At 34.2% G+C, this 25,209-nt stretch overlaps 1 protein-coding gene across 1 annotated transcript; it reads left to right on the top strand.

Moving 5' to 3' along the window:
• Positions 1 to 4,480: 4,480 nt before the first annotated feature.
• LOC149940441 (gastric triacylglycerol lipase-like) lies at positions 4,481 to 18,050 on the top strand. The gene is made up of 10 exons (XM_090179259.1): positions 4,481 to 4,499; positions 4,545 to 4,633; positions 5,772 to 6,009; positions 12,824 to 12,938; positions 13,498 to 13,648; positions 13,771 to 13,869; positions 13,943 to 14,101; positions 14,691 to 14,762; positions 14,841 to 14,909; positions 17,707 to 18,050. Exons 1-10 carry the CDS (start codon positions 4,481 to 4,483, stop codon positions 17,944 to 17,946), a joined length of 1,251 nt encoding a protein of 416 aa, XP_090035385.1. The 3' UTR covers positions 17,947 to 18,050.
• The last annotated feature ends 7,159 nt before the right edge of the window (positions 18,051 to 25,209 follow it).

Below are 25,209 nucleotides of genomic sequence, written 5' to 3'. Positions count from 1 at the left end.
ATTGTATAGTTTTATATTTAGTGTTCAAAGTATAAATTGTTTTATTGCCCCCGCTTTTCGAGCTGATCATCTGGAATACCTGAAGTTACAAATACAGGGACTGATCCTATGGAAAATCGTAAGAGATAATTTTATTAACAAATTTTAGGTCAAAGAGTGTTTCTTTATTGTTTAAATCCCCCGTTTATTTTGAATATAGAGAAATGACAGTGCTACGTCACTCATGCTTTTTCTTATTCATAAAAAATTGGCGCCCAAAGCTACGGAGTGCTACTACTCTATAGAAAATAATTGTATAGTCCTGGTGGCCTAACCATCGCGAGAGTAAAATAGAAATATACCCCTTGAAAGAAAAGAAAAGATAATAATTTCTCCCGCAAGGGCTAGGAATATTTTCTATACCGTACTCGTTATTCCAACCGATACGATACGCGTTAATGAATTGTCCCGTTAAAGGTTGCAGCCACTCCGGATTTTCGACGAGCTAGGGCAAAAAGCCGTTCAGCTCCAAGTATAAACATAATCAGAAAACTAATACTAAAATTTAGTAACAATAATAATATTAAATTGAATTGTAAATAAATAAATTTAAATTGAGCCTCGGCAGTGACTGCAGTACAAGTGCAACCTTCTTGGAAGTGCCACAGGTAACTCAATCACTGGTACATTTGTACTGAAAAAATGGCTGGCCAGGGGTGTTCACAATCTTGAACAGACCATGCAGACTAAATAAATCTAAGTAGAAGCAGCGATTAAAGATCTCATATCTTTTTCCGAAGGAGCTATCTTAAAAGGCAATGATCTTAGCCTAACCGGCTCTTATATAATTCATTTGTGGATTCCATACCGAACTAACATATTTCAGAATAGGTCTGACATAACTATATTGCAAAGGCGAGTAATGAGTAGGCTGGAACTCGATAATAATGAGTTCAAAGTGATGAAAGAAAACCGTAACACCTGAATATACATTAATTATTTGCATGTGTGATTTTTCGATACGATGACGCCAATATTATTGCCGATTAGGTACTACCCGGAAATCATGTATGTATATACTTGGGCTGTATAAGGGAGACTAGGATGGTCTTGATGATTTTCATAGAAATGAGTATGGTTTATAGAAGATAAACTCCCTCGCGACTTGCTAAGCTAAATTCGGTGGCTAGTCGATATTAAAACTTACCTTCTGTGAAACTGTGCTCTTTTTTAAAGGGCAACGCAAGGCGTGATGCAGGGGGGATGAATCTACTATACTTATAGATAAAAAAAGCATTTGCGCATGCGCCTCTGCTGGGGGAACGGAAACGTTGGGAAGGGACTGACTTGTAAGTAGAAGACAACGCCTGGATTTGAGGTAGAGGGTGTATGAAAGGGGGATTAGCGCATGCGCAGATAGTGTTTTTATCTATAAGATACGATTCCCACCTGCATCATGACTTTAACCATCTAAAATTGACCCGTACGTTTGGTGAAGAACATGGCAAATTCTCCGAGATCTTCAGTGTGAGAACTAAAAATGATTCACAAATTCATTTTCTGGTAAGCTTTTTTGCCGAACGAATGTTCCTAATTTTTTTTCCGTGTCGTGGCTTCTTAATAGCATCGGAAGCCAACCAATCAATTTGGAAAAACCGGCTACATCTTACGTTCGACGTAGTTTAAAGAGTTCCATCAGCCTCGTAAGGGGATGACAGTGGGGGGTGAAATAGCACTATTTTTTCATGCGGTCATTTCGCGGGAATTCGGATTTCGATATCGGTCGCAAAGGACGGAGTTTTTATCACCCTGGCCTAGTTTGCTTTTATTGAAATTTAATTAGAATGAATATGGAAAGTTGTTATTGTTCAACGAATTGTCTTAGTGATTGATTTTCTTTTCGTTTATCATGTATTTTATTATTACCATTAATTTCATTGCTTGACATTGTTAAAACCGAAAATTTTAAAGCATACTGGCGAACTCGCGGAATAATACTACGCGGTCATCGTACATCGTTTAGCGCGACGTGCGCCCTCTAGTGGCGGAATTGAAATCAAAATCCGGTCTGGCTAGAGGGGAAGCAAGTTTATCCCGTTACGAGGCTGATGGAACCCTTTAAACCGTGACCGTTTCTCGACCAGCTTTAGCAGTACATGAAGCCATTGGATCCGTAGACATTCCAAGTGTATACGTATATAGATTCCTGGTAGTATTAAGTAGTAACGAGTGGAATCTTGTTCGCAGAAAACATACATATTTAAATATCAACCGAACACATAATGTAGAGATCAGGGACCCAGTGAGAACAAGAATGTGTTTATTAACACTTAGGGAGAATGACTCACGGAGATTTGATTCTTAAAGGGAATAGAACCTCCAACGCATTCTTTATGGAAGACCCCATCAATTTCCTTTATTCCCTTCACAATCAGCGTTTATCAGCGCCGCAGGCGTGATAAGCCGTGGGAGGCAGCGGGCAATATTGGAACCCTCGGAGGGCGACAGAAATACCAGAGGTTATATTCCCTTTAAAGTCGGTCCTAATCCCCTCATGCTCTAACAGTAAGCTCGATCTTCGCTCCCAAAAAAGTAAAATCAACTGACGTCTTTTGACGCGATTGAATCACACGCCACTTTAGTTTTTCCTTCCCCCACTCATGCCAGGGGAATATTCGACCATGATGTTCACGCATCGTCTAAACATAGTCGTTCGCCCGACAGTGTAAATAAATACATTCTAGCAAGAACGCATAGAGGTACTAAGAACTATGAAAGACTTAAATTTTGGCGCCATGAAGTTATAGTTTGCCGATGGCTTAAGCCCAACTTGGGCCTTGGTGTAATGGATTTTTACACAGAGAGAGAAACGTTGACTGCTTAGACTGCTTCTGAAAGTATAAGATCATGGCAGCAGGGGACAATGCTATCATTCATAGTTCTTACTACCTCTTGATTCTAGCTAAACCAAATAAAAGCGCATTCAAATATTCAGCCCGGTTGCAATTTTTAAGACGTTTGGACCAATCTTTGACTAAAGTTACACGGACTTTTACACATTGTGGATTTGTGAACCGTGTCTAATGTTGTATGTGCTATAGGTAGCTTTCAACATCTGTATATATGTGGTTGTTATCACAACACCCTACCCTTATCACGCCTTTGAATCCTGGCCATTATATATAATTCGAATTTCTCAAGATCCCTTAATAATATCATAAGTGGATCATTCTCTCTAAGTATACAAATTCCGAGTCTCGGTCGGGTATCTTAGTCTCGGTTTCGTGACGTCAGAGATTGTATAGAGAGCAAACTCCAGAGATAAATTTTTTGAAAATATTTCGGCGGAGGCGCCACCGAGTGGTCAAGACGGCAACTAAAGGAACGTTTATTGAACAAAACTCTACACTTGGATCTGAAACTGACCTTGAACAAATATGGTACAGGTTTTTTGGGGGGAGAAATTCGAAGAGCCAACCACCAAAATTTCTCTCTCTCGGGCACTCGAGACGCGTTTCAGACGAGAGACGTACCATAAGAGATGTATCAAACGTTAGATTCGGCAGTATAAATTCAGAGTGAAGTTGAAGTGATACACAGTATAGGGTGGTTGTAAAGGGCTGCCAGACCGACCCCGACAAAGACTCTAGTCATAGGTAGCATAGCGTTTTGTCTACTTAGAGAGAATGATCCACTTATGATAATATTTATATATATTAGAAAGAAGTATCTATCGCTCTGTATTGATAATGTATCAATGTTATTAGTATGTATCTAATGCAACTCTTTCAATCTAGGTTTCATTATAAAACATTTAATTCGAGAAAATGTGTTTTCGTAGTTCAATATTTATATTTTACATCGAAAATTTTTCAAAGGTCGCTTTATTGTAATTTCACACACATTGCAATCGTCTTCGAGCCGGCAGAGATAGATGTTTCACTTTTTACATCATAGATGGATAATTAAACGGAGTACGACCTTAGCCGGGAAGGTCAAGGGTTTTTAAATACTCGTATATAGCGGATCTGCCAAGAAGAAACATCCAATTTTCAATTCTGCTGAACAGAATTTCCCACTACGATTCATACTGTCAAATATACTCGTGAGTTAGTTAGGACGGGAGCTTGACCTTTGCAGATAAGGTTACATCCCTTTTGAATACTTGCATTTCTCTTAAAAGATATATTATAAACATCTAGTTTTTTAGGCTTCCCTAAATTTATTGGTCTTATTTTCTTCTTCGAGTTTGAATTTTCCATTACGCCCGTAATAATATAATATACTATTATACTATATATAACATTTGTGTACGGTAATGGTAGTTAATCAAATACACTTGTTTCCTAGTTTCATTGTTTCGAAAAGTACGCCATATGTTTTTCCTAATCCATACAGTTTTGGAAGAGTTATCGGAATTTTTTAAACTTCCTGAAAGTCAAGCAATCGTGTTCAATAATAGCAGGGTTTCTAACCCAATATTAGCGTAGTTCCGTTTAAAATGGATAAATGCTTACATGGTTCTTTCTGTTTCCTCTTTTTTATTTTTTTAACGCATCTCTTAGTATTTGTTTCTTCACAAACTACAGCTGCTTCGGATATTAAGAAGACCTTACAGTACAGTGGAGATGATATTGATATCGGAGCCACAGCGGTATGTTCATAGAAAGATCTGATTCGTGCAGGGGGGATATACAATATGTTGTTCAAAATTAAGAGAAATACGAATTCTTAAGGCGGAAGTAAGTGGTTTTGTGTTTCTGGGAAAATATAAGAGATGGCGCTGAAACACGTCTCTTGCTGGTGTTGTCAGAAAAATATTTTTATTTCAATTTCACGTGATTTAGTTAAACTTATTGTACCGTTAACGTTGAAAGCAGCGCGCGCGCATTTAAAAAACGTACTCTCGCTGAAATATTAGCTCTTGGAATAAAACGATACTTCAGCTCGTTGCATTTGAATTTTACTATTTTTTAAGAAAGTCGGTCACCAAGAACGTAGCGACTTCTCGCGTCAGTTAGGCTAACTACACAAAAATGCGGTTTTAATTGAATATAAAATTAGTTCCTTTGGCTAGCGGTGCCATTTTCGTAAACAAGATTTATGTCAAACCTATGGAGAACAGTTTTAATATTAAAAATCGGTCCACTAGATAAGATTTTTTCAAGACCGCCAGTTTGCAAATACTATAGTTTGTAAAATATTTAAAATTAAATATTTAAAAGAAATTCGAATATAAATCTTATCATTGACTAGTTAAGTTTTCTAACAAAATTATGCAAAAAACCGAGGTTTAATATATAATTATTGTAGAATTAGGGAGTGTCGTAAGAACGTCTTATTTCTAGAGTTATTGCTGACTTCCCCCTTAAAGATGGTTTACAAATGGGCGAGATACGTTTCCGATATTTAGCATTTTAACCGACGAAAAAATTACTTGTAATTCAAAGAAAAATAACTGTATAAATTAGGCAGATAATCACTAATAAATGCAGAGACTGATAATATTTAAAATTATTTCTGTTCATTCGTAAAGATTAGCATTAAATATTTACGAAAATAAAGTTTGCGGTAAGTCTTAACTTAAAAAAATCAAGATTCTAAACCTTGCTCGAGAATTTGCTTGATTTGTAGCGTGCAAAAAACGTTCTAAGAACAAAGCAGTTTCATTGTATTACTTTTATATTACAAAAAGGAAAAAGGACAAAAAAGTGAAAATATTAATACCAAATGAAAACATCTCGTTAGTCAAAAAATTAACTAATTATTTTAAAAAAATATTCGATTTGTAGGAAACGTTCTTAGTAGTTCCTGATTTATTTCAGCCACAAATGATTCAAAACAAACCAGGGTATGAATGTGAAGAACACGAAATTGTGACTCCGGACGGCTACATTCTGGGCGTTCACAGAATTGTCAAAACGAAATCAAGGACACGGAGGGGCATGTCGAAACCCGTGGTGTTCATGATGCACGGTCTTCTGGCTTCCAGCAACGATTATGTCGTCAATTTCCCAAACCAAAGCTTAGGTGAGACAATCTAATAGATTTTCCGTAATGTTTACAATATTAGTTAAGAACTTATTTAGGTTAACAAAGAATATAAAGCCGAAACTATAGCCTCTGTTTTCATTATTCGAGGAAGATATTTTCCCGCTTGGTTTATTTCCCCCTTTCCGGAAGAAAGTGGGAAAAATTCCAAGTGGAAAGATTTTGTTGGTATGGTAGTAATGTAGCGCCGCGGTTCCCAAAAGGTGTTCGGCGGTACCCTGGGGTTCCGTGGAAGGGTCACAGGGGTTCCGAGAATTCGCAGCGCGGCCATCTTTGTTTGTATCAAGAGTCTTTTAATATAAGTAAAAAAAATAGTTCGGGCTCCTCCAGAATTAGGTGGATAATTTAGTGTTCCATAGCAAAAAAAAAAGGAACCGCTGATGTAGCGAATGCTACGTGTAATAATATTCAAAAGAATATTTTGAATCAAGGATCCTTTATGTTAGAAGGATAGGTAGCCCTCCGGCCAGCCCGTGTTTTCAAAACGCCGGCAGCGCCGTCGATATTAAGAGAGCCTCTAAACGTGGGACGTCTTGTTTTTACTCCCTCAAGGACAAATTTTGGCGGTGCTTCCTCCATGTTTTGTCCTTGACGGAATCTAAAGACGGATTCTCTATCGCACATGACCCACCGACGGCGCTGCCATTTTTCGTCCCTCGCCTCATATCCTTCTAACATACAGGATCCTTGTTTGAATTGTGCTGCTAAAACGTACTTTAAATATGGCGACAACTTCATGTTTCTAAATTTCATACGTCGTCCGTGTACACCAAAAACAATTTTTACAGTCATACTTCATTTTTTTGAACTACAAAGAAACTTTTAGTGATAAGTGAATACCTTAGGGTTACTATTGGCTTTGATAATGTATCTTAAGTGGAAGTAACGACTCAAAGTATCGCGTTGTTTTTGAAACAAAAATAGGACGTAGAATTGCGACCCAAAGTGATTCCCAGGCCCTCCAAACTAATATCAATGCGCTTGCCCACTGGGTGTCCTCAAATAGTATGAAGGCATTATATATGTTGAGGTGGTTATTTTCCCACTTTAGCCCTAAGTATTTCAAAATTTTGTATAGTACTTATTTCAGCCCCCATCTAGACTACTGCACTAGCATTTGGTCGTCCCACCTTGTAAAGGACATTGAGAACCTGGAGAGAGTTCAGAGGCGAGCCACGAAGCTTGTTGCAGGCATACGCACTTTACTGTACTCCGACCATCTAAAACGGTTGGGCCTCCTGTCTCTGAAACATTCTTCGATCTCAAATGGACTGGTAGAAAAGCTCCTACTACCTTTTAAAAAAAGGTGCAATGGTTTGACTTGAAGAGTTTTTTTTTTACGCAAAGAGTAGTGAACCATTGGAACGACCTCCCAGCAGCTGTCAAAGCAAAATCCTCAGTCTCTTCCTTTAAGATATGTCTGAATAGCTTTCGTGGATGGCCATGAACTCCCTCTTCTGTGCATAAATTCTTGTACATACTTTTGTATTATGTAAATAATTTAAGTGCCTTCCCTTGTATTGTTGCTTGTATTTTGAGTTTTGTATCTTTTATCTTCTATTTTGTATTTTTCCGTATATGCAAATTGACCTAATTTTGTCATTCCTATATACTTTTAATTCTTATATTTTACATTGTTCATTAATTTCTGTGTCCTTGCATTTTACCCTTGTCACGTTTTAATGTCTTATCTCGGGACTCAATAAGTGTATATAACGCTTCCTTCTCCCGATAAATAAAATTATTATTATTATATACTTTATTACTAAAAATCCTATAGAGAAGTTACTGAAATTTGGGTGTCCTATTTTTTGTTCTACAAACGATAATGTAGGAAAACACTAACAAGGAGACGACCCGAGGTGTAACCCACCGATTTTGCTTAAACTCGGTGAATTAGTAGACCTTAACGTAACTTCAAAATTCCCAAAGGGAAAAGTTACGCTGGGCTTTTATTTTGCCATGGCAACCTATAGGTTTTTGAGAACACCAAATCCAAATTTTTCTATGTGATTAACACGGGGAAATCACATATTTCAAGGGTCCCCCCTTATGAAAAAAGAAAGAAATTTAAAAAAATTAAAATTTAAAAAAATATTTAAATTTGGAAAAATTTTGTATTTTGGGTAAAAGAGACTATTTTTGGGTGAATTGGTACGCCGTTGGGTAAAAGCGAGCGAGGTAGGATATATTGAGGTAAGTTCAAATATTTGTGAGTAATTGCTAATTAAAAAATTGGGTAAACCCGAAAAACACAATAAAGTTTGGTATATTTATGTTAAATACGAGAAATATTCGGCAATATAAGTAATAACGTGTAAATTTTAATTAATTTGAGTTAATTCGTCTGTATTGGACAAAGTCGATTAAATTGGTCAAATACTGATAATTTAATGTAATGTTAAATCCGAGTTAAATTCGGTAAGAGATAGTAAAGTTCGGTAAGTTACGACTAATTTAAGTAAATTTGTCTAAATTGGACAAAGACGATTAAATTGGGTTAATACTATTAAATTAAAAAAATATTACTTTAGGTAAATGCGAGTTAAATACGATAAGATGAAAACCTAAGAATATATAAATTAGGAACATTTTAGTATTTTTGGGTGAATTATTCTGTCGTTGGGTAAATGCGAGCGAGCTAGGGTAAATGCTCATAAATTGAGGTAAGTTGAAGTATTTGTGAATAAATGAACAAAATAAAAGTTAATTCAGATATATTTGATTAAATTGGACCAATTTCAATAAATTGGGTGAAACCGAAAAATTCAGTAAAATTTGGTAAATTTTAGTGAAATACGAGAAATATTCGACAATATAAGTAATAAATGGTAAATTTTAATAAATTCGATTTAAATCGTCTAAATTGGACAAAGTCGATTAATTTGGGTAAATACTGATAATTTAGGGTAAATACTGATAATTTAAGGTAAATGTTAATATATTACGGAAAATTCCGGTTAAAATTGGTAAGATAAAGTAAAGTTCGGTAATTTACGACTAATTTTAGTAAATTTGTCTAAATTGGTCAAAGACGATTAAATTGGGTAAAGTCGATTAAATTGGGTAAGTACTAATAAATTAAAAGAAATAATGTAACGAAACGGTTAATCATATATATTCTGATTTGTTAAGAATTTTTTTAAGTTATGTTCTATTTTATTATTGCTCATAAAATATTGATTGATAAATAATTCGACGTACGAAAATGCATCGCAAAATAAGTGGCGAGAAAAAAATAATGAATAATGAATGAGAGGTGTAAAAATCTTGGGAAGAATAATTTATTGATAGAGAGCCCGGACTAGCGACTCGCGAACGTAGAACGCTAACCGATGGGCCATGACTTCTTTTTCTAATAGACTATACTACGTTTTGTCCACTTTTGACCGCTGAGACTGGACAAACCATAGGAGCTAGGGAAAAATGGCAATGGACAATTTTGCTCCTTTGATCAAACTTAACAACATATTTTAATTGGAAAAAAATCTGTCGAAAGCCAAATCCCATAGAAGATGTGCGATGTCCTTTACCCTTTATTACTTATATTGCTAAATTTTACTCGTATTTACCTCAAATTAACCAAAATTTATTGTATTTTTTGGCTTTACCCAATTTATTTAAATTGGTTCAATTTAGTCGAATTTATCTGCATAAACTTATATTTTGTTAATTTATTCACAACTACTTCTACTTACTCGCTCGCATTTACGCAGAAGAATTCACCCAATAATAGTATCTCTAACCCAAAAATACTAAAATGTTCCCAATTTATATATTTTTAGGTTTTCATCTTATTAAATTATTTTTTAATTTATTAGTTTTTACCCAATTTAATCGACTTTGTCCAATTTAGATGATTTTACTTAAATTAGTCGTAACTTACCGAATTTAACTCAGATTTTCCGTAATATATTAACATTACCTTAAATTATCAGTATTTACCCAATTTAATCGACTTTGTCCAATACAGACGAATTAACTCAAATTAATTAAAATTTACACGTTATTACTTATATTGCCGAATATATCTCGTATTTAACATAAATATACCAAAATTTATTGTGTTTTTCGGGTTTACACAATTTTTTTTAAATTGGTCCAATTTAGTAGAATTTATCTAAATAAATTTTTATTTTGTTAGTTTATTTAGCAATTCTTCACAAATATTTGAACTTACCTCAATTTACCCTACCTCGCTCGCTTTTATCCAATGACGTACCAATTCACGCAAAAATAGTCTCTCTTACCCCAAAATACAACAATTTTTCCAATTTACATATTTTTTTAAATTTTAATTTTTTGAAATTTCTTTGTGTTTTCAAATATGTGATTTTCCCGTGTTAAATCACATAGAGAAATTTGGATTTGGTGTTGTCAAAAACCTTTTCGGTTGCCATGGCAAAACGAAAACCCAGCGTAACTTTTCCCTTTGGGATTTTTGAAGTTACGTTAAGGTCTACTAATTCACCGAGTTTAAGCAAATTCGGTGGGTTACACCTCGGGTCGTCTCCTTGTAAGATGGTTAGATTAATCGGTAAATTGGAACAATAGCCCCGCCACTCCCTTTGTTCCCCTTTCCCAACCCCCTTAAAGTACTTTTTAAGGAGATTCCAATGGTGCAAAAATTATTCCTCGCAAAGCATTATTTAAAAAGTTAATTAAAAATTGTCCAAAGACTATACATTGGCGCCGGACCGGCACCACCCCAGCCCCGTTCTTATAATCATCATGGGTGCATACATAAACCTCATTCACTATATCTCATTAAGTATTAATTCCCGAAAAATAATGTTACGCGTTAAAAAACAAAAGAAAATACTAGCGAAATGTGCTGACTAGTAAGTAAGACCTCCTGCACAGCTACTTCTCGGCAATAATTATTAAACTGAGACACAGATTTTTCTGAAACACCGTGTGTTGCGGCAATTTGGCGCCGCAGACCGAAGTTGCGTACGTAAAAGTACACCATTAATTAAAACAATTTCCCGCAAATCGAGGTGGTGGTTTGAAAAAAATTAATTTTTCTGAATTGAAACTTCGGTTTGACAGTTCGGACTTCTTTTGTTTCGGCACTTTTGGTCTTTTATTGCAACGCCAAACGCACTTGTCGGTGGTTCTCGTCTGTTTTGTAAGAACCATTAAGTCGTCGCACTTGGGACACGTTACATTTTTCGCAATTAATTTGAGGCTTTGCAGCCACTCGATTAATTTTAACGGATCCTTGGTTAGATCGTGGATTTCATACTGATAAAAGACTTTATTCAGTGGCGTAGCCAGGATTTTGTTTCGGGGGGGGGGGGGGGCACGCCATTGAAAAAAAAGTAAAAAAATAAAAATATTTGTACGTACGACCATACGTTACGGGGGGTGTGCCCCCTGTGCCCCCCCCCGGTTACGCCACTGACTTTATTATTATATGTATATTGCGTTAAATAACGCTTATAATCACTCTCCTCGTCGCCAGAATTAACAGAATTAGAATCTTCCGAACTTGCGAAACTACGTGAAGACCCGGTATCGGTCATGGTTAGTGGGAAATGAATACGGTTTGTGAAATGTTTCTTTCCTATCTGTATAGTAGCCGAGGAGCAGGTCACTTCCATTTTGGGTGCGTCTTAATCATAGTAAAATGATTAAATCAGGGTAATGAAGATTAAAAAATCTAATCACGATTTAAACGAGATTTAATCATTCTAATCACGATCTAATCTTTTTAATCATTCTAATCACGATCTAATCTTTTTAATCAGGATTTAATCATTTAAACGAGATTTAATCATTCTAATCATGATCTAATCTTTTTAATTACATTTAATCATTTTAATTACATTTAATCATTTTAATTAGATTTAATCATTTTAATCACGATTTAATCAATATAATCGGTCGAATCAAGAATTTATCATTAAAATCAAAACTAACGTACGATTTAATCATTCTAATCACGATATAATTTTTTTAATTAGGATTTAATCATTTTAAACAGATTTAATCATTTTAATCAGATTTAATCATTTAATCATGATTAAATCAATTTTAAACATTTTAATCATGATTAAACGTGATTTAATCTTTCTAGGGGTGCGTCGTTGATCAAGGAAGTGACCTGCCCCTCGATAGTAGCCCACCGTCATTTTAATCCTTTAACAAAAGCTTTGTTTCGGGCACCGTCATCTTAATCCTTAGACCCCACGTCTACTACAGCAGCATATTTCGCGAATATTGTGGTCCTACTGGCGCCATTACCACTCCCTACAAATAAAGAAAGGCTGATTTCCGAAAGGGCAAAAACGGCGCGACGGCGAGCTCTCTTCGCCGTGGAGCGAATTCTACGCCCCGAAACGTTCGGTTCGTACATCTTTAAAATAAGTACATCTTTAAAATAAGTACATCTTTAAAATTAGTACATCTTTAAAATTAGTACATCTTTAAAATAAGTACATCTTTAAAATTAGTACATCTTTAAAATAAATTATTTGCGGCTAATAATTTTTGCACTATTAGGTTCCCCTTGATTAGTACGTTGGTAAGGTGGAACTAAATAGTGGGAAAAAGCCAAAAAGGTGGCGGGGCTATTGTTCAAAATAGCCGATTAATCTATTATGGTTTTAAAAGATTGAAAGTTGAAAAACTATAGGCTGCATTGTTATATTCTTAACTATATAAACTAATATTTAATAATAGATAGTGTTTAATTTTCATCATGTCCTGTGTATGGGAAACTTACAATTAACTTATGATTTCATTTGAGAAAGTGGTTGTGTTAAATGTTTTTTTTTACTCTGTGAAGGTTTTGTTCTGTTAGAAGAAGGTTATGACGTCTGGCTTGGGAACGCTCGTGGAAACCGCTACTCTCAAAAACATGTTTCTCTCGAAACCGATGATCCCGAGTTTTGGAAGTTTAAGTGAGTTTTAATAACAATAATAAGAATAATAATAATAATCAGTTAGGTTAATACCCAAGGTACCAACTTAAGCCCAAGTCATGCCACGCGAGCCAACAGCTACCTACACTTACTGTTATCGTTAACCTCAGCAAGTTTTATTTATGGAAACCGATGAACTAGGGGCAACTCTTTTTTCCCCTCGGCTATTTCGCAACTGCCCCTTCCCAAATGATACTGAGATGGGTAATAAATGTCCACAGTAGATAAAAAAAGGATTTTAAAGAAACGACTGTGCGTTTTCTTACTGAAGGTTTCGAACAATTTAATATTATGTACTAACATTTTGCATAATTAGTAATTAATTCATGTTGAAGTACAAAAGAGCTTGGGATACAAGAATGAGAGCTAAAACGTTCCTGCACATTTACGGCAGGCTTTGGGCACTTTTCTAATTAATATAAGAAAACAGGTTACGGTTTAGGTATTTTCGCAGCCAAGATTAGTTTGGTTTTTGATTTAACCTCTTGATTCAACTTAAATGTGTTTACATTATGTGAATCGTTTTCCCCCATTGAAGCTGGGATGAGATTTCCGCAATCGACCTGCCATCTATGATAAATTACGTTCTCAATTACACAAATCAGCGCACTCTCTCGTACGTTGGGCATTCCATGGGAACATGCGTCGTTTTCGCCTTGCTCTCGCACAGCAAAGAATTTAATGAAAAGGTAAGCAACCCCAGTAGGTCAATTCCATAAGCGATTTTTATTAAATTCTCAAAAAAAATTCCAGTTTATTTATAAAACTTAATTTATAATTATCTTATCTCAAAATGTTGTGTGTGTTGCAGATTAATATTGTTGTGGCGATGGCTCCCGTTGCGAGAGTCTCTAACATAAAAGATCGCGAAGTTAAAAAGCTAATTCATAAAATGGGGCCTTTAATGAAGGTAATGACATACTCTGGACTCTCTTCAACGCTTCCAAAAATACGACAAAGATTTGATTGATTTATTCGTTTAGTTTTACACCAAAACGATGTACGGAACAGAAGGCAAATTTATGACCAACACCACAAATATGCCCGACTTCATCAACAGGGGATTGTGCGCTTATTCAATCAGCAGGTTCATTTGCAATTACCAGTTTGAGGGGTTTTTCACCAGTCTTCACATCAACGAAGTACTATTGTTAATACCCAATTGTTAATGGACAATTTAGTAACTGGACCCGTGTTTAGATTTAGTTCTAGGGGGTCGTTTTAGAGCAGCGCTGCTTGTGAAGGCCAAATGTTTTCGGTCCTACCCCGTAACTCATACGGGTTTCTTCCTCTACAGAATACCTTCTCCATTAATGCTTAAAATAGTTCTAACACTTAATAGTTAACTAAAATAAAAGAATTAATGTAATTTTACTACTTTCCCATGAGATCTCTAGTAATAAAGATGAAAAAATATGATTGGCCGGATGGGCTATCGTGGAAAACGAGGAGCTACTGGGCTTTAAACCAGAATTTTCAAACGCCTGCGTGACCCTTTAACGACCAAATATCATCAAAACTATTAGAAGCAATAGAGACATGTTTGATTAGACATAAAAATAGCTTTTTGGTGATTCACTGGAACTACACTAGAAAAGAATCTTACCAGATGCCACTACCAAAATCTAGAAAACTCGTATTTTATAGATTTATTTATTTCTACTAGACGTAGCCTTTATTATATAACCCTTCCATTTTAAAGCTCAGCTAATTTTTTTGGAAAATTTTCAGACACGAATTCCCGTGTACAATACCATTTATCCTGCCGGAACTTCACTGTACACCATTTTTCATTTTTCCCAGGTGAAACCTTTTCTAATGCGTAATATCTACAAAATATTCAGTCTATCTTATTTGTTGTCGTATGCGTTTTATTTTAAGGAAATTAGCGCGCGTGAATTTCAGAAATACGATTATGGTGAAGAAGAAAATCAAAAGAGATATGGCCAGGTGAGATTTAAGCCAGAATGGTACTTTGACCTAAAAGCTGGCTACCTAGATTATCACCCGCACCTTTGATTTCACATTTACACCCCTAATAACCAAGCCATGTATTACCCGAACTATGAGAATGAATTAACATTAACTTAGAATATGGAGGCAGCACCCTCTTCGCCATGTGACTTACAGCAGAAAACCACGTCCCTTATATTTTCCCGGATAAAGGGGGGAATACTAAATTTAACGTTCTTGCCTAAGATTGTGACCTCTAGTGGCGGGTTTTGGAAGTTTCGAGCGGAAATGAATTTCTCAGCGACGGTATTCGTTTCCCATAGCGTTACTGCCTTTTCGTGGTACTTTGATAACGGACTTAGGGTAATTCAATATGTAATTATTTCTATAATCAAGAACGCATAGAAGTAACGAATAAATATGTACGATAACATTGTCCCCTGCTGCCATCATCTTATGCTTCTCACAATGGAAACGCCCTAGAAATATGTTCTTAGCGCCATCTAGAAAATGAAAAAGTTGGATATTTTATTCGATCTGATTGAAAATTCAAATGGGATAAGGTAATTTCTTAATTTAAATTTGCTGACTGGAATACTATAATTTATAATTATAAAATGGAAATACTAACGATAAATAATAATAATTAATTATAATTTAGAAAATCTGAATTATATGAAAATGTATACACTAGACAGCGCCAGTCAATACTCCTCTTTGGCCAGAAAATGGGGCGGAAAAGGGGATGGAACGTGAGCATGCGCCAAACACATTATTGTTTCTTTTAGACGTCAAATTTGAAATCGCGCCAGCTATTTTGTATGGGAAAAATTCAGGGGTAACTTCGAAACACAAATTATGAAATTAAATATGGTTTGGTGCAGCATTGTTTGTTGTAAAAGTATTTATGGAGCTCAAGGAATTATCTTTAATTGCTTTCCAAAGAAGAGAACTCGCCTTTGGGCAAGAATAAAACACAGAAAAAATTGGAGCCCAACGCCGAGTTTGCGGGTTTGTAGCAGACATTTTCAGTCGAAGATCTATTTGATCCGAGATTCGCGTCTTTTTGTTTGCTCGAAGACCTATCGGTACGAGTTATTAGTAAGTTTTTTAATTTCTTCAAATTTGTTTATGATTTAGCTATATTATCCCTTTTAATTATGGACTAATTTACTTTTTCGCGTATTTTATCATCCTTCGCACAGTCCATAGGTGGTTTCTTCTAACCTAGAAAATGTTTAAAGACTTAAGTTACTAAAACTTAGCAGTATTTTTTTTAATCAACTTACCTTGGAAAAACTTATGAACACCACTACCTAGCAAAAGTTCAGGCTTGTTCTTTTTTGATTCCTTTGATATTGTAGTTGGAGCTTTTCTTTTACAAGAGCATTCCTCCAATAACCATTGCACATATCAAAGTCTTAAAAAAATTGTAGAGCTTCCTCAAATTTTAAAAAAATAGTTTAATGTGCTTTCCAACTTCTATAGAAAAAGAAGGCCGAACAACATCCACGTTTTCGTCAAGGCCTAGATTTTCATCATGATCAAAGTCCGGCAAACCGTACCTGTTACCACTTACATGTAATATTGTCTCGTTTTCGCTGTTTTTTCTTTAATTCAGCAATATAATCACTTTCTTTCCATATAAATTTAATTCCTAAACTTGTGTATAACACTTTCAAGGTTTTATTATAAGTTTCACTAAACATTCGTTATCCATGACCATAGTTAACATACGAAGAGAGATGGCGTCGTCTGCTTCTAAGAAACATTGGGCCGTAAGCACATGCGCGAAGTAGCCTCATGCAGGGCCGCCTTAAGGCCTGGGCTAAATGGGCTACAGCCCAGGGCCCCCAGCCAGTTTTGGGGCCCCGGCTAGGGATAAGGATTTAGTTGGTAAATATTATTTATGCTCATTTAATATTATGTATCTTTTAGTTACGTCTAAAGTAATTTGACTAATCGCGACATCGCGTATCATACGGTACCTACAATTTCTAAAACCTAACAGCGAGTCACTGTCAGTGAAAATCTTATTTTCAGTAGTCTTATCTTATACTTTTGAAACGTTTTGGTTTGATTATTGTGTAGTTGAATTTAAACAACGGACGTACAAAGGCTGACGGTTGGGGATCGCAAAGGTCTTAAAAAATAATTTCGCCCAGGGCCCCAAAAGGTCTTAAGACGGGCCTGGCCTCATGTTCTTTTTATCTTACTTTAGAGATGTTAAATAAATGAAATTGTGAAAAAAAATGTTACAAGGCATCCCAAAGCTCCCTCCACTACCTTGTTATTTTAAAAACTTTTTCCATTTCTATACGGATAAAACCGTTCAAACGTTATGACCAGTCTTTAAAGGGAATATAACCTCTTTTATTTCTGTCGCCCTCCGAGGGTTCCAATATTGTCCGCTGCCTCCCATGGCTTTTCACACTTGCGGCGCTGATAATCGCTGATTGTGATGGGAATAAACGAAATTGTTGGGGTCTTCCATAAAGAACGCGTTGGAGGTTCTATTCCCTTTAAAATCGAAACTCTCAAAAGACAGGTTACGGCACCCCTCGATACCGTGAACGGGAGAAGTTGTGGCTGAGTGTAGATTGTATGGAATAAAACTACGTCTACACTCAGCTAACAGCTCCTCTACGCGTTTTTAAAGGGTGGCTTAACCCGTATAATATCTCAATTGTTTTTCGTCTACATTTTCACATGTCGAAGGGAGTTTTAAGAAAGCTGCTATCTGCTTTTATTTAAGAGATTTCTAATTTTATTTTAACACTATTATTCAATCTAGAATACACCACCGATTTACAATGTGTCTCGGATAATGTCGCCTATTTCACTCTTTTGGAGCGACGACGACCCGCTCTCTGACCGCACTGACGTCGCTTGGTTGGCGGAACAACTGCCAAATCTCGTTGAGAATTTCCGCATTAGCGCTCCACAATGGACGCATTCTGACGTCCTGTACGCCATCGACGCCCGTGACATTGTCTTTCCGAAAATCATCGAGCTACTCAATAAATATAAATAAATATCACTAATGCACTATTTGGAACGTTATTTATTTTCTAAATGTGTTGTACCTCATACTTTATTAATATTTCACTAATTACGCGGTGGCGGTAGTTTAACTATCTCAATACGGAAAAATGGTCTACGCAAAATGTGGTTCGACTCCTCAAAAAATACCCCAAAAAGCTCTAAATTTGCATTTTGAATTTCTAAACGGTTTATGAAAAATTAAAACAGCGTGTGTGGCGATAAATGACCCCCAAGATCGATGTTTAATCAATAATGTATTTATTTGTACTTTGGCAAAAGGACTCGGAGAATGGGTATGTTGAGATGGCACCTCCTTACAAAAATAATCAGTTGCAATTTGACTACTATTGGAATGTTTTTTGGCTGATGGTCCGAATTTCAGCTGGCATTTGGCTACACGGACAAAAAAATAAATTTGACTGCATTAATTTTTCACACTGCAAAGTGGATGAAGTTGTTTGTATTATCTACTGATGATATCTACAATTGAGCAACAATCACAAGTTATTAATTGTAACTATATATAAAGTCTATAAAACGACTGTAATGTAACTGAAAATAACAGTTATTTTATCGCTTTTGATAAAAGATTCAACTTGACTGCTTTTAGTCTACAATTGTAGCCTTAATATGAGCTGAAATGTGGTGTCAAATTTTATGCAATAGCAGTCCTAGTATTTTATTATTTGGCTGCTATTTTGTAAATATAACGACTGGAATAAAGCTACAATTTCAGATTTGCGACTGCAACTATATAGTGGCAATATGATTGCGATATTATTATACAATTGTAGTATGGTCAAAAAGTGCTGCAATAGCAATCCCGTTATTTTAACTATTTACAAGTTTATGAACGACTGCAAGGAACTATAATTGCAGATTTTTGACTACAGCTAAATATTGTTTTTGTAATTTGTCTGGAAAATGGATACATTTTAAGTCACTTCACCCAAAACTGCAAAATTAACTAATTATTTTTCGTTACTTTATATATTGAACCCTTTTAAACTATCTGAGACAATTGAGTTAATTTTAATTAAATATTCAGTTTGGTTGTGTGTGCTTGGAACCAAACAACAACATCCTTTTCGGCAAATTAAGTTAAGTAATTATAATTAAATAATTTTGGCAATGCGAGTACAAAATACTGTAATGCGGATGCAATAGAAGATTCTATAACATAAGGGAGGTCACGTGTTTTTGTTAGTTTTATTGTACTGTTAAAGATAAGAGCACGTGAAAAATTGAGCGAGTCAATTTATATCCAAGAATGAACAGCGCGTGCCAACAAAAATACCACTTTTATAATTTATGTTTTGACTATATTATATCATATATAAAACTACCTATCCACACTTTGCGGACTCATCTAAAGGGGATCAAACGAACTGTGGTTGCTTTCTATAATAGAAATATAATAGGTAATTCTAATATCGACCAATACATGTACAAAAGAGTTATTTTTTGGGCACCAACTTTGCTCCTTTGTTGAGTAAGTATTGAATAATCTTAAAGGTAAAAATTCTTGACCGTGGTTAAATATAATAATTAAAATGAGTATTACTGACATGACTGATACTTTATGGTATACGTTTCAGTTGTGGCCCTAAATCTCATTTTAATTATTAAGAATTGAGTAGCTTCAGTCACCGAGTTTACTGCAATCCTTTCCTTCCCGGATTCATATAATCTCCAATAATTGATGCTTCGATATGGATCTTAGACACAGTCTCTATTAAATTTTCCATTAGTTGAGTTTCTAACATTAAATGCGCCGAAAAAATGGTTTATCATTTCAATAAAGCTAATTGTTTCCGAGGCTTGTTCACCAACGACTCTTTCCGTTGGAGAAGAAAACGGTTTGCTCTGAACTTGAACGGGATAATTTAGTTTCATTCTTGAAAATGATGTTAGGTAGATGTCATAATACCTAATTTTTGGTGCTCGCAGTCTTTTTTAAATGTTTTTTATATATGTGACCATAGTAAATGTTCATTTGTTTTTCCAAAAGTTAAGTATTTCTGGAACTTCAATGAGATTCAAGGCCATTTCTGAAAGTTTTAATGAGGTGTGGTACATCTGAGATGAAGTATGTATATTGCCCTTTCGAATATAACTTTTAGGTCTTGTAAACCAACTTTTGAAGAGTTTTCATTTTCATTAGAGCATCGCTAAAGGATGTACCTCAAGCGTTTGGTTACGCTTTTTTTTTCGTACTTCCCCCCTGACATCCATCTGGTGACTTTTATTTGCTGGTCCGAACGGAAGTGGATTTGAAGCGACATCTACTAAGAAAAGTTTGTCGGTGACACTCCGGGTCAACGACGTTATTTGAATTCTTCCATTGGATTATATTTAGAATTTATAGCAAAAGATTTGTCAAGAACATGTGGAATTAAATAAAATAAGTAATTATATTTTTCTCTAGTATAATGCTTGATTATTAACTTGATATACACTAGTCTAAGGTTAATGAATGTTGGCCATATAATGACAGGGTATCATACTCGAAACCCGAACGATTATCAGTTTAGCTCGCCAATGATTGTAAGCTTAAGTTTTTTGGGGACTCACAATTTTCATTCCTATAGTATATTATAAGTTTATTAATTTCATTTGATCTAAATAGTGGCTTAAAGTTGTTTTCCTCAAGTACTTGGACGAATGGGAGGAGTATGTCAATAGTCAACCAAATAGACCGCAGGATAAAAAAATGTTACTCAACCAAGAAACTCTTTTCGGGTTACGTAAAACAATTAGGAAAATCATATCTATAACACTAGATTCTACACACGCTTTTAAAACATTAAATAATAATTATTTTCACAGCAAAGTGTATAATTGAATTGGCGCCCTATTTTTCCTGAAAATGAGGCATAGTTTGAGTTGACTGACCATTTGAACCAGTACCCATTGGAGCAGTTATGGACAAGCGTGCAAAGCAAGATCAAAACACACCTTTAATAACTTTTCACAAAACACCAAGTCTGAAACGATTGAGACATGGAAATATTCAATTAAAAAGCAAAGGATGTAAAGCTGCAAACACTAGCTAAGTGTACTTAGATAATGAGTTAATTTCATTCATTTCAATTCAAAACAAGTTGATTACTAATTTAATAGTTGTTTAAAGCATGACTGATACTTCATGGTATTTTTGATTTTATTAAAAACAGTTAAAATTTACATGTTTCCGAAGCTTTCGGGTTCGAGACCCCTCATCAAGCGGTATTTTGAAAACTGAATAATTTTACAGATTGAATTACAAATTGTGGAATTTTCGATACAGAGATTAACATTTCTCATACAAATAAGTTTTTTATGATTTAATTTTTAGGTCTCCCCAATTTTTAATACAAATTTTACCCTTGTCTAAATTTAATTATCCCATATTTTTAATTGCTACTGCCTCTTTAAAATCTCTTTTAAAATAATGTTGTTCTTTAAAAACAATATCACCGTTGTCAAAATCCATATTATGCCCTTTTGTCGCCCATATATGGTTTGCAATTCCGTTATATTTGTCACCCATTTTTATACATTTTTTTATGTTCATCCTTTCTTATTTTAAACTTTCTTTAAGTTTGGCCTATGTAAGATTTTTTTACATTCGCAAGTTAATTTATATATAATACCGGTTTCGTTATTTTTATCTATTTTAGGTTTATTCTTTATAAGGATTGACTGTATTGTTTCTGATTTTTTACTTTTTAAATTTATATTTATACTTTTTAATTGTCTATTTGTTTTTTCTGTTATTCCTTTTACATATGGGAGGATTAGCATGTTTTCATAATTTTTAGGTATTTTAGGTTGTTTTATTATGTGTGAATTAAAGATATCTTCGATTAGATTTTTGGGTATGCACATTTTTCTAATTGTTTTGAATATATTTCTTTATCCTTTATGGGGTTATCTGATATTGTTTCAATTTTGTGTTTTAGACTTTTTAGAATGATTAATTTTATGATATTTGGGTGGGATGACTTGTAATTTAAATAATTTTTAGGATGATAAAATACATGAAAAGGTAGATTTGTCCATAATTAAAAGGGATAATACAGCTAAATCCTAAACAAATTTGAAGAAATTAAAAAACTTACTAATAACTCGGACCAAATAGATCTTCGAGCAAAAAACGCGAAACTCGGATCAAATAGATCTTCGAGTAAAAAAAATAGCCAGAAATTCCAACGGTAGACCGGTTTCAGTACCGTGCGGGAAATCTGGCTGGCGACTGTTAAATCGAAAGGAGAAACTAAGCCTAAACATTAAAAATTTCAAAACGCGTTGCATATAGCAACGGAAAGCCGAACAGGGGGGAGTGTGGTGGAGAATAGTATATACGATAAGTTAAGCTAGAAGAGACCACCTATGGACTGTGAGAAGGATGATAAAATACGCGAAAAGGTAGATTTGTCCATAATTAAAAGGGATAATACAGCTAAATCCTAAACAAATTTGAAGAAATTAAAAAACTTAGGCTTAGTTTCTCCTTTCGATTTAACAGTCGCCAGCCAGATTTCCCGCACGGTACTGAAACCGGTCTACCGTTGGAATTTCTGGCTATTTTTATTACTCGAAGATCTATTTGATCCGAGTTTCGCGTTTTTTGCTCGAAGATCTATTTGGTCCGAGTTATTAGTAAGTTTTTTAATTTCTTCAAATTTGTTTAGGATTTAGCTGTATTATCCCTTTTAATTATTGACAAATCTACCTTTTCGCGTATTTTATCATCCTTCTCACAGTCCATAGGTGGTTTCTTCTAGCTTAAATAATTTTTAGAGTGTGTAGGTTTTTGATATATCGAAAGTTGGAAATCATTTTTTTCTCTTTTAATTTTTATGTCTAAGAAAGAAAGGGTTTGGTTTATGTCATCCATAAATCTATACCAAAATTGCTTGTTTTACATCCAAGCTGCATAAATCCAGCTTGGATGTAAAAAGTTTATATACGAAAGTACCAGTGGATAAAGCTCTTATTATATTGAAGAAAGAACTAGAAGAAGACATGTCATTAAAAGCCAGAACCACATTAAACAACGATACTATTTTAAAACTTAGTGAAATATGCCTAAAGAATACATTTTTTAATTTTAATGGACAATTTTACAAACAAAAGGAAGGCTTAGCAATGGGAAACCCACTTTCAGGCTTTATTGCCAATCTATATATGGAAAAGGTCGAAATCCAAATTATAAACCACCCAGATATCATAAATAACAACCAATTTTGGTATAGATTTATGGATGACATATTATGTTTAAAAAAGAAATCTCTATTGATTGAATAATTAACTGAAATAGCAAATTCTGTTGATGAAAACATACAATACACAAATGAATCAGAAATAAACCAAACCCTTTCTTTCTTAGACATAAAAATTAAAAGAGAAAAAAATGATTTCCAACTTTCGATATATCAAAAACCTACACACTCTAAAAATTATTTAAATTACAAGTCATCCCACCCAAATATCATAAAATTAAGCATTCTAAAAAGTCTAAAACACAAAATTGAAACAATATCAGATAACCCCATAAAAGATAAAGAAATATATTCAAAACAATTAGAAAAATGTGCATACCCAAAAATCTAATCGAAGATATCTTTAATTCACACATAATAAAACAACCTAAAATACCTAAAAATTATGAAAACATGCTAATCCTCCCATATGTAAAAGGAATAACATAAAAAAAAACAAATAGACAATTAAAAAATATAAATATAAATTTAAAAAGTAAAAAATCAGAAACAATACATTCAATCCTTATAAAGAATAAACCTAAAATAGATAAAAATAACGAAACCGGTATTATATATAAATGAACTTGCGAATGTAAAAAATCTTACATCTATGTAAGATTTTTTACATTCGCAAGTAGGCCAAACTAAAAGAAAGTTTAAAATAAGAAAGGATGAACATAAAAAATGTATAAAAATGGGTGACAAATATAACGGAATTGCAAACCATATATGGGCAACAAAAGGGCATAATATGGATTTTGATAACGGTGATATTGTTTTTAAAGAACAACATTATTTTAAAAGAGATTTTAAAGAGGCAGTAGCAATTAAAAATATGGGATAATTAAATTTAGACAAGGGTAAAATTTGTATTAAAAATTTGGGGAGACCTAAAAATTAAATCATAAAAAACTTATTTGTATGAGAAATGTTAATCTCTGTATCGAAAATTCCACAATTTGTAATTCAATCTGTAAAATTATTCAGTTTTCAAAATACCGCTTGACGAGGGGTCTCGAACCCGAAAGCTTCGGAAACATGTAAATTTTAACTGTTTTTAATAAAATCAAAAATACCATGAAGTATCAGTCATGCTTTAAACAACTATTAAATTAATATTTTAAACCATGGTAAATAAAAATTTTAACTTATACGATTAAGTTGATTACTATTTAAAAGATTTGTTTAAAACATTACTTCTTAAGAAAAGTCTATAATTTTCCCTTCACTTTATTGCAATTAAATCTTTGTAAAACAACACATACTTCTTTGAAAGAGTCCATAATTTTCCTTTAACTTTATTGAGATTAAACCTTTGTAACACAGCACAGACTTCTTTGATAGTGTCCTTAATTTACCCGTATGACTTATGCTAAATAGGAACTTTTGCTGACTAGTTGTTCTTTCACCTCCTTAACTATCTTTTGTCGACTTTTTCTTTGGATCTTGCTTTCGTATCAAGCTGTTTTTTCCTCTCTTTACCTTCATTTAAATTTATTTTCTTGTTGGTGTGTCGGTTTCAGTTCTTGTGTAGGGAATTTCAACCCCTCTGTTTTGACATTCTGTCTCTCTTCAACTCACCTAGTACTTTTCCCAAATTTGTTTCCATAAGGGTTTTGCCTAGTTTTTCATTTCTTCCGAACTTTTATGACTGAAAAGGGCGTTCATTGTGGAGCCTACAACGTGATAAAAGACCACATCTTCTTCAGTAATGCTGTCATTAAAATCATCTTCGTTAATCGCAGCTGTGTATTCTTTGCGAAGTGTTCTTGCAATATTTAAAAGTGGCGGTAACAATAAATGGAACCTTTGATTTTGTCTTCAAATTAAAAATAAGTAAAGTACACATTATTATACAATTTCAAGCTTTTATGGCTTTTGCATTGTCCATTGTTGTCAATAGTTGTTTAAATTGTTCATAAATCTCCTCGTGACTTGTTTAGTAAATAAATCTTTAAATTCTTCTTTGAAAAATTATAAAATACTAGCAGCTTTAAGAAGAT

The sequence above is a fragment of the Leiobunum rupestre genome, chromosome 6 (genome assembly GCF_980474605.1).
Source record: "Leiobunum rupestre chromosome 6, qqLeiRupe1.1.hap1, whole genome shotgun sequence".
NCBI classification, from domain to species: Eukaryota; Metazoa; Arthropoda; class Arachnida; order Opiliones; family Sclerosomatidae; genus Leiobunum; species Leiobunum rupestre.
Note: the sequence above shows the minus strand (reverse complement) of the source record. Positions and strands in the feature narration are given on the sequence as shown.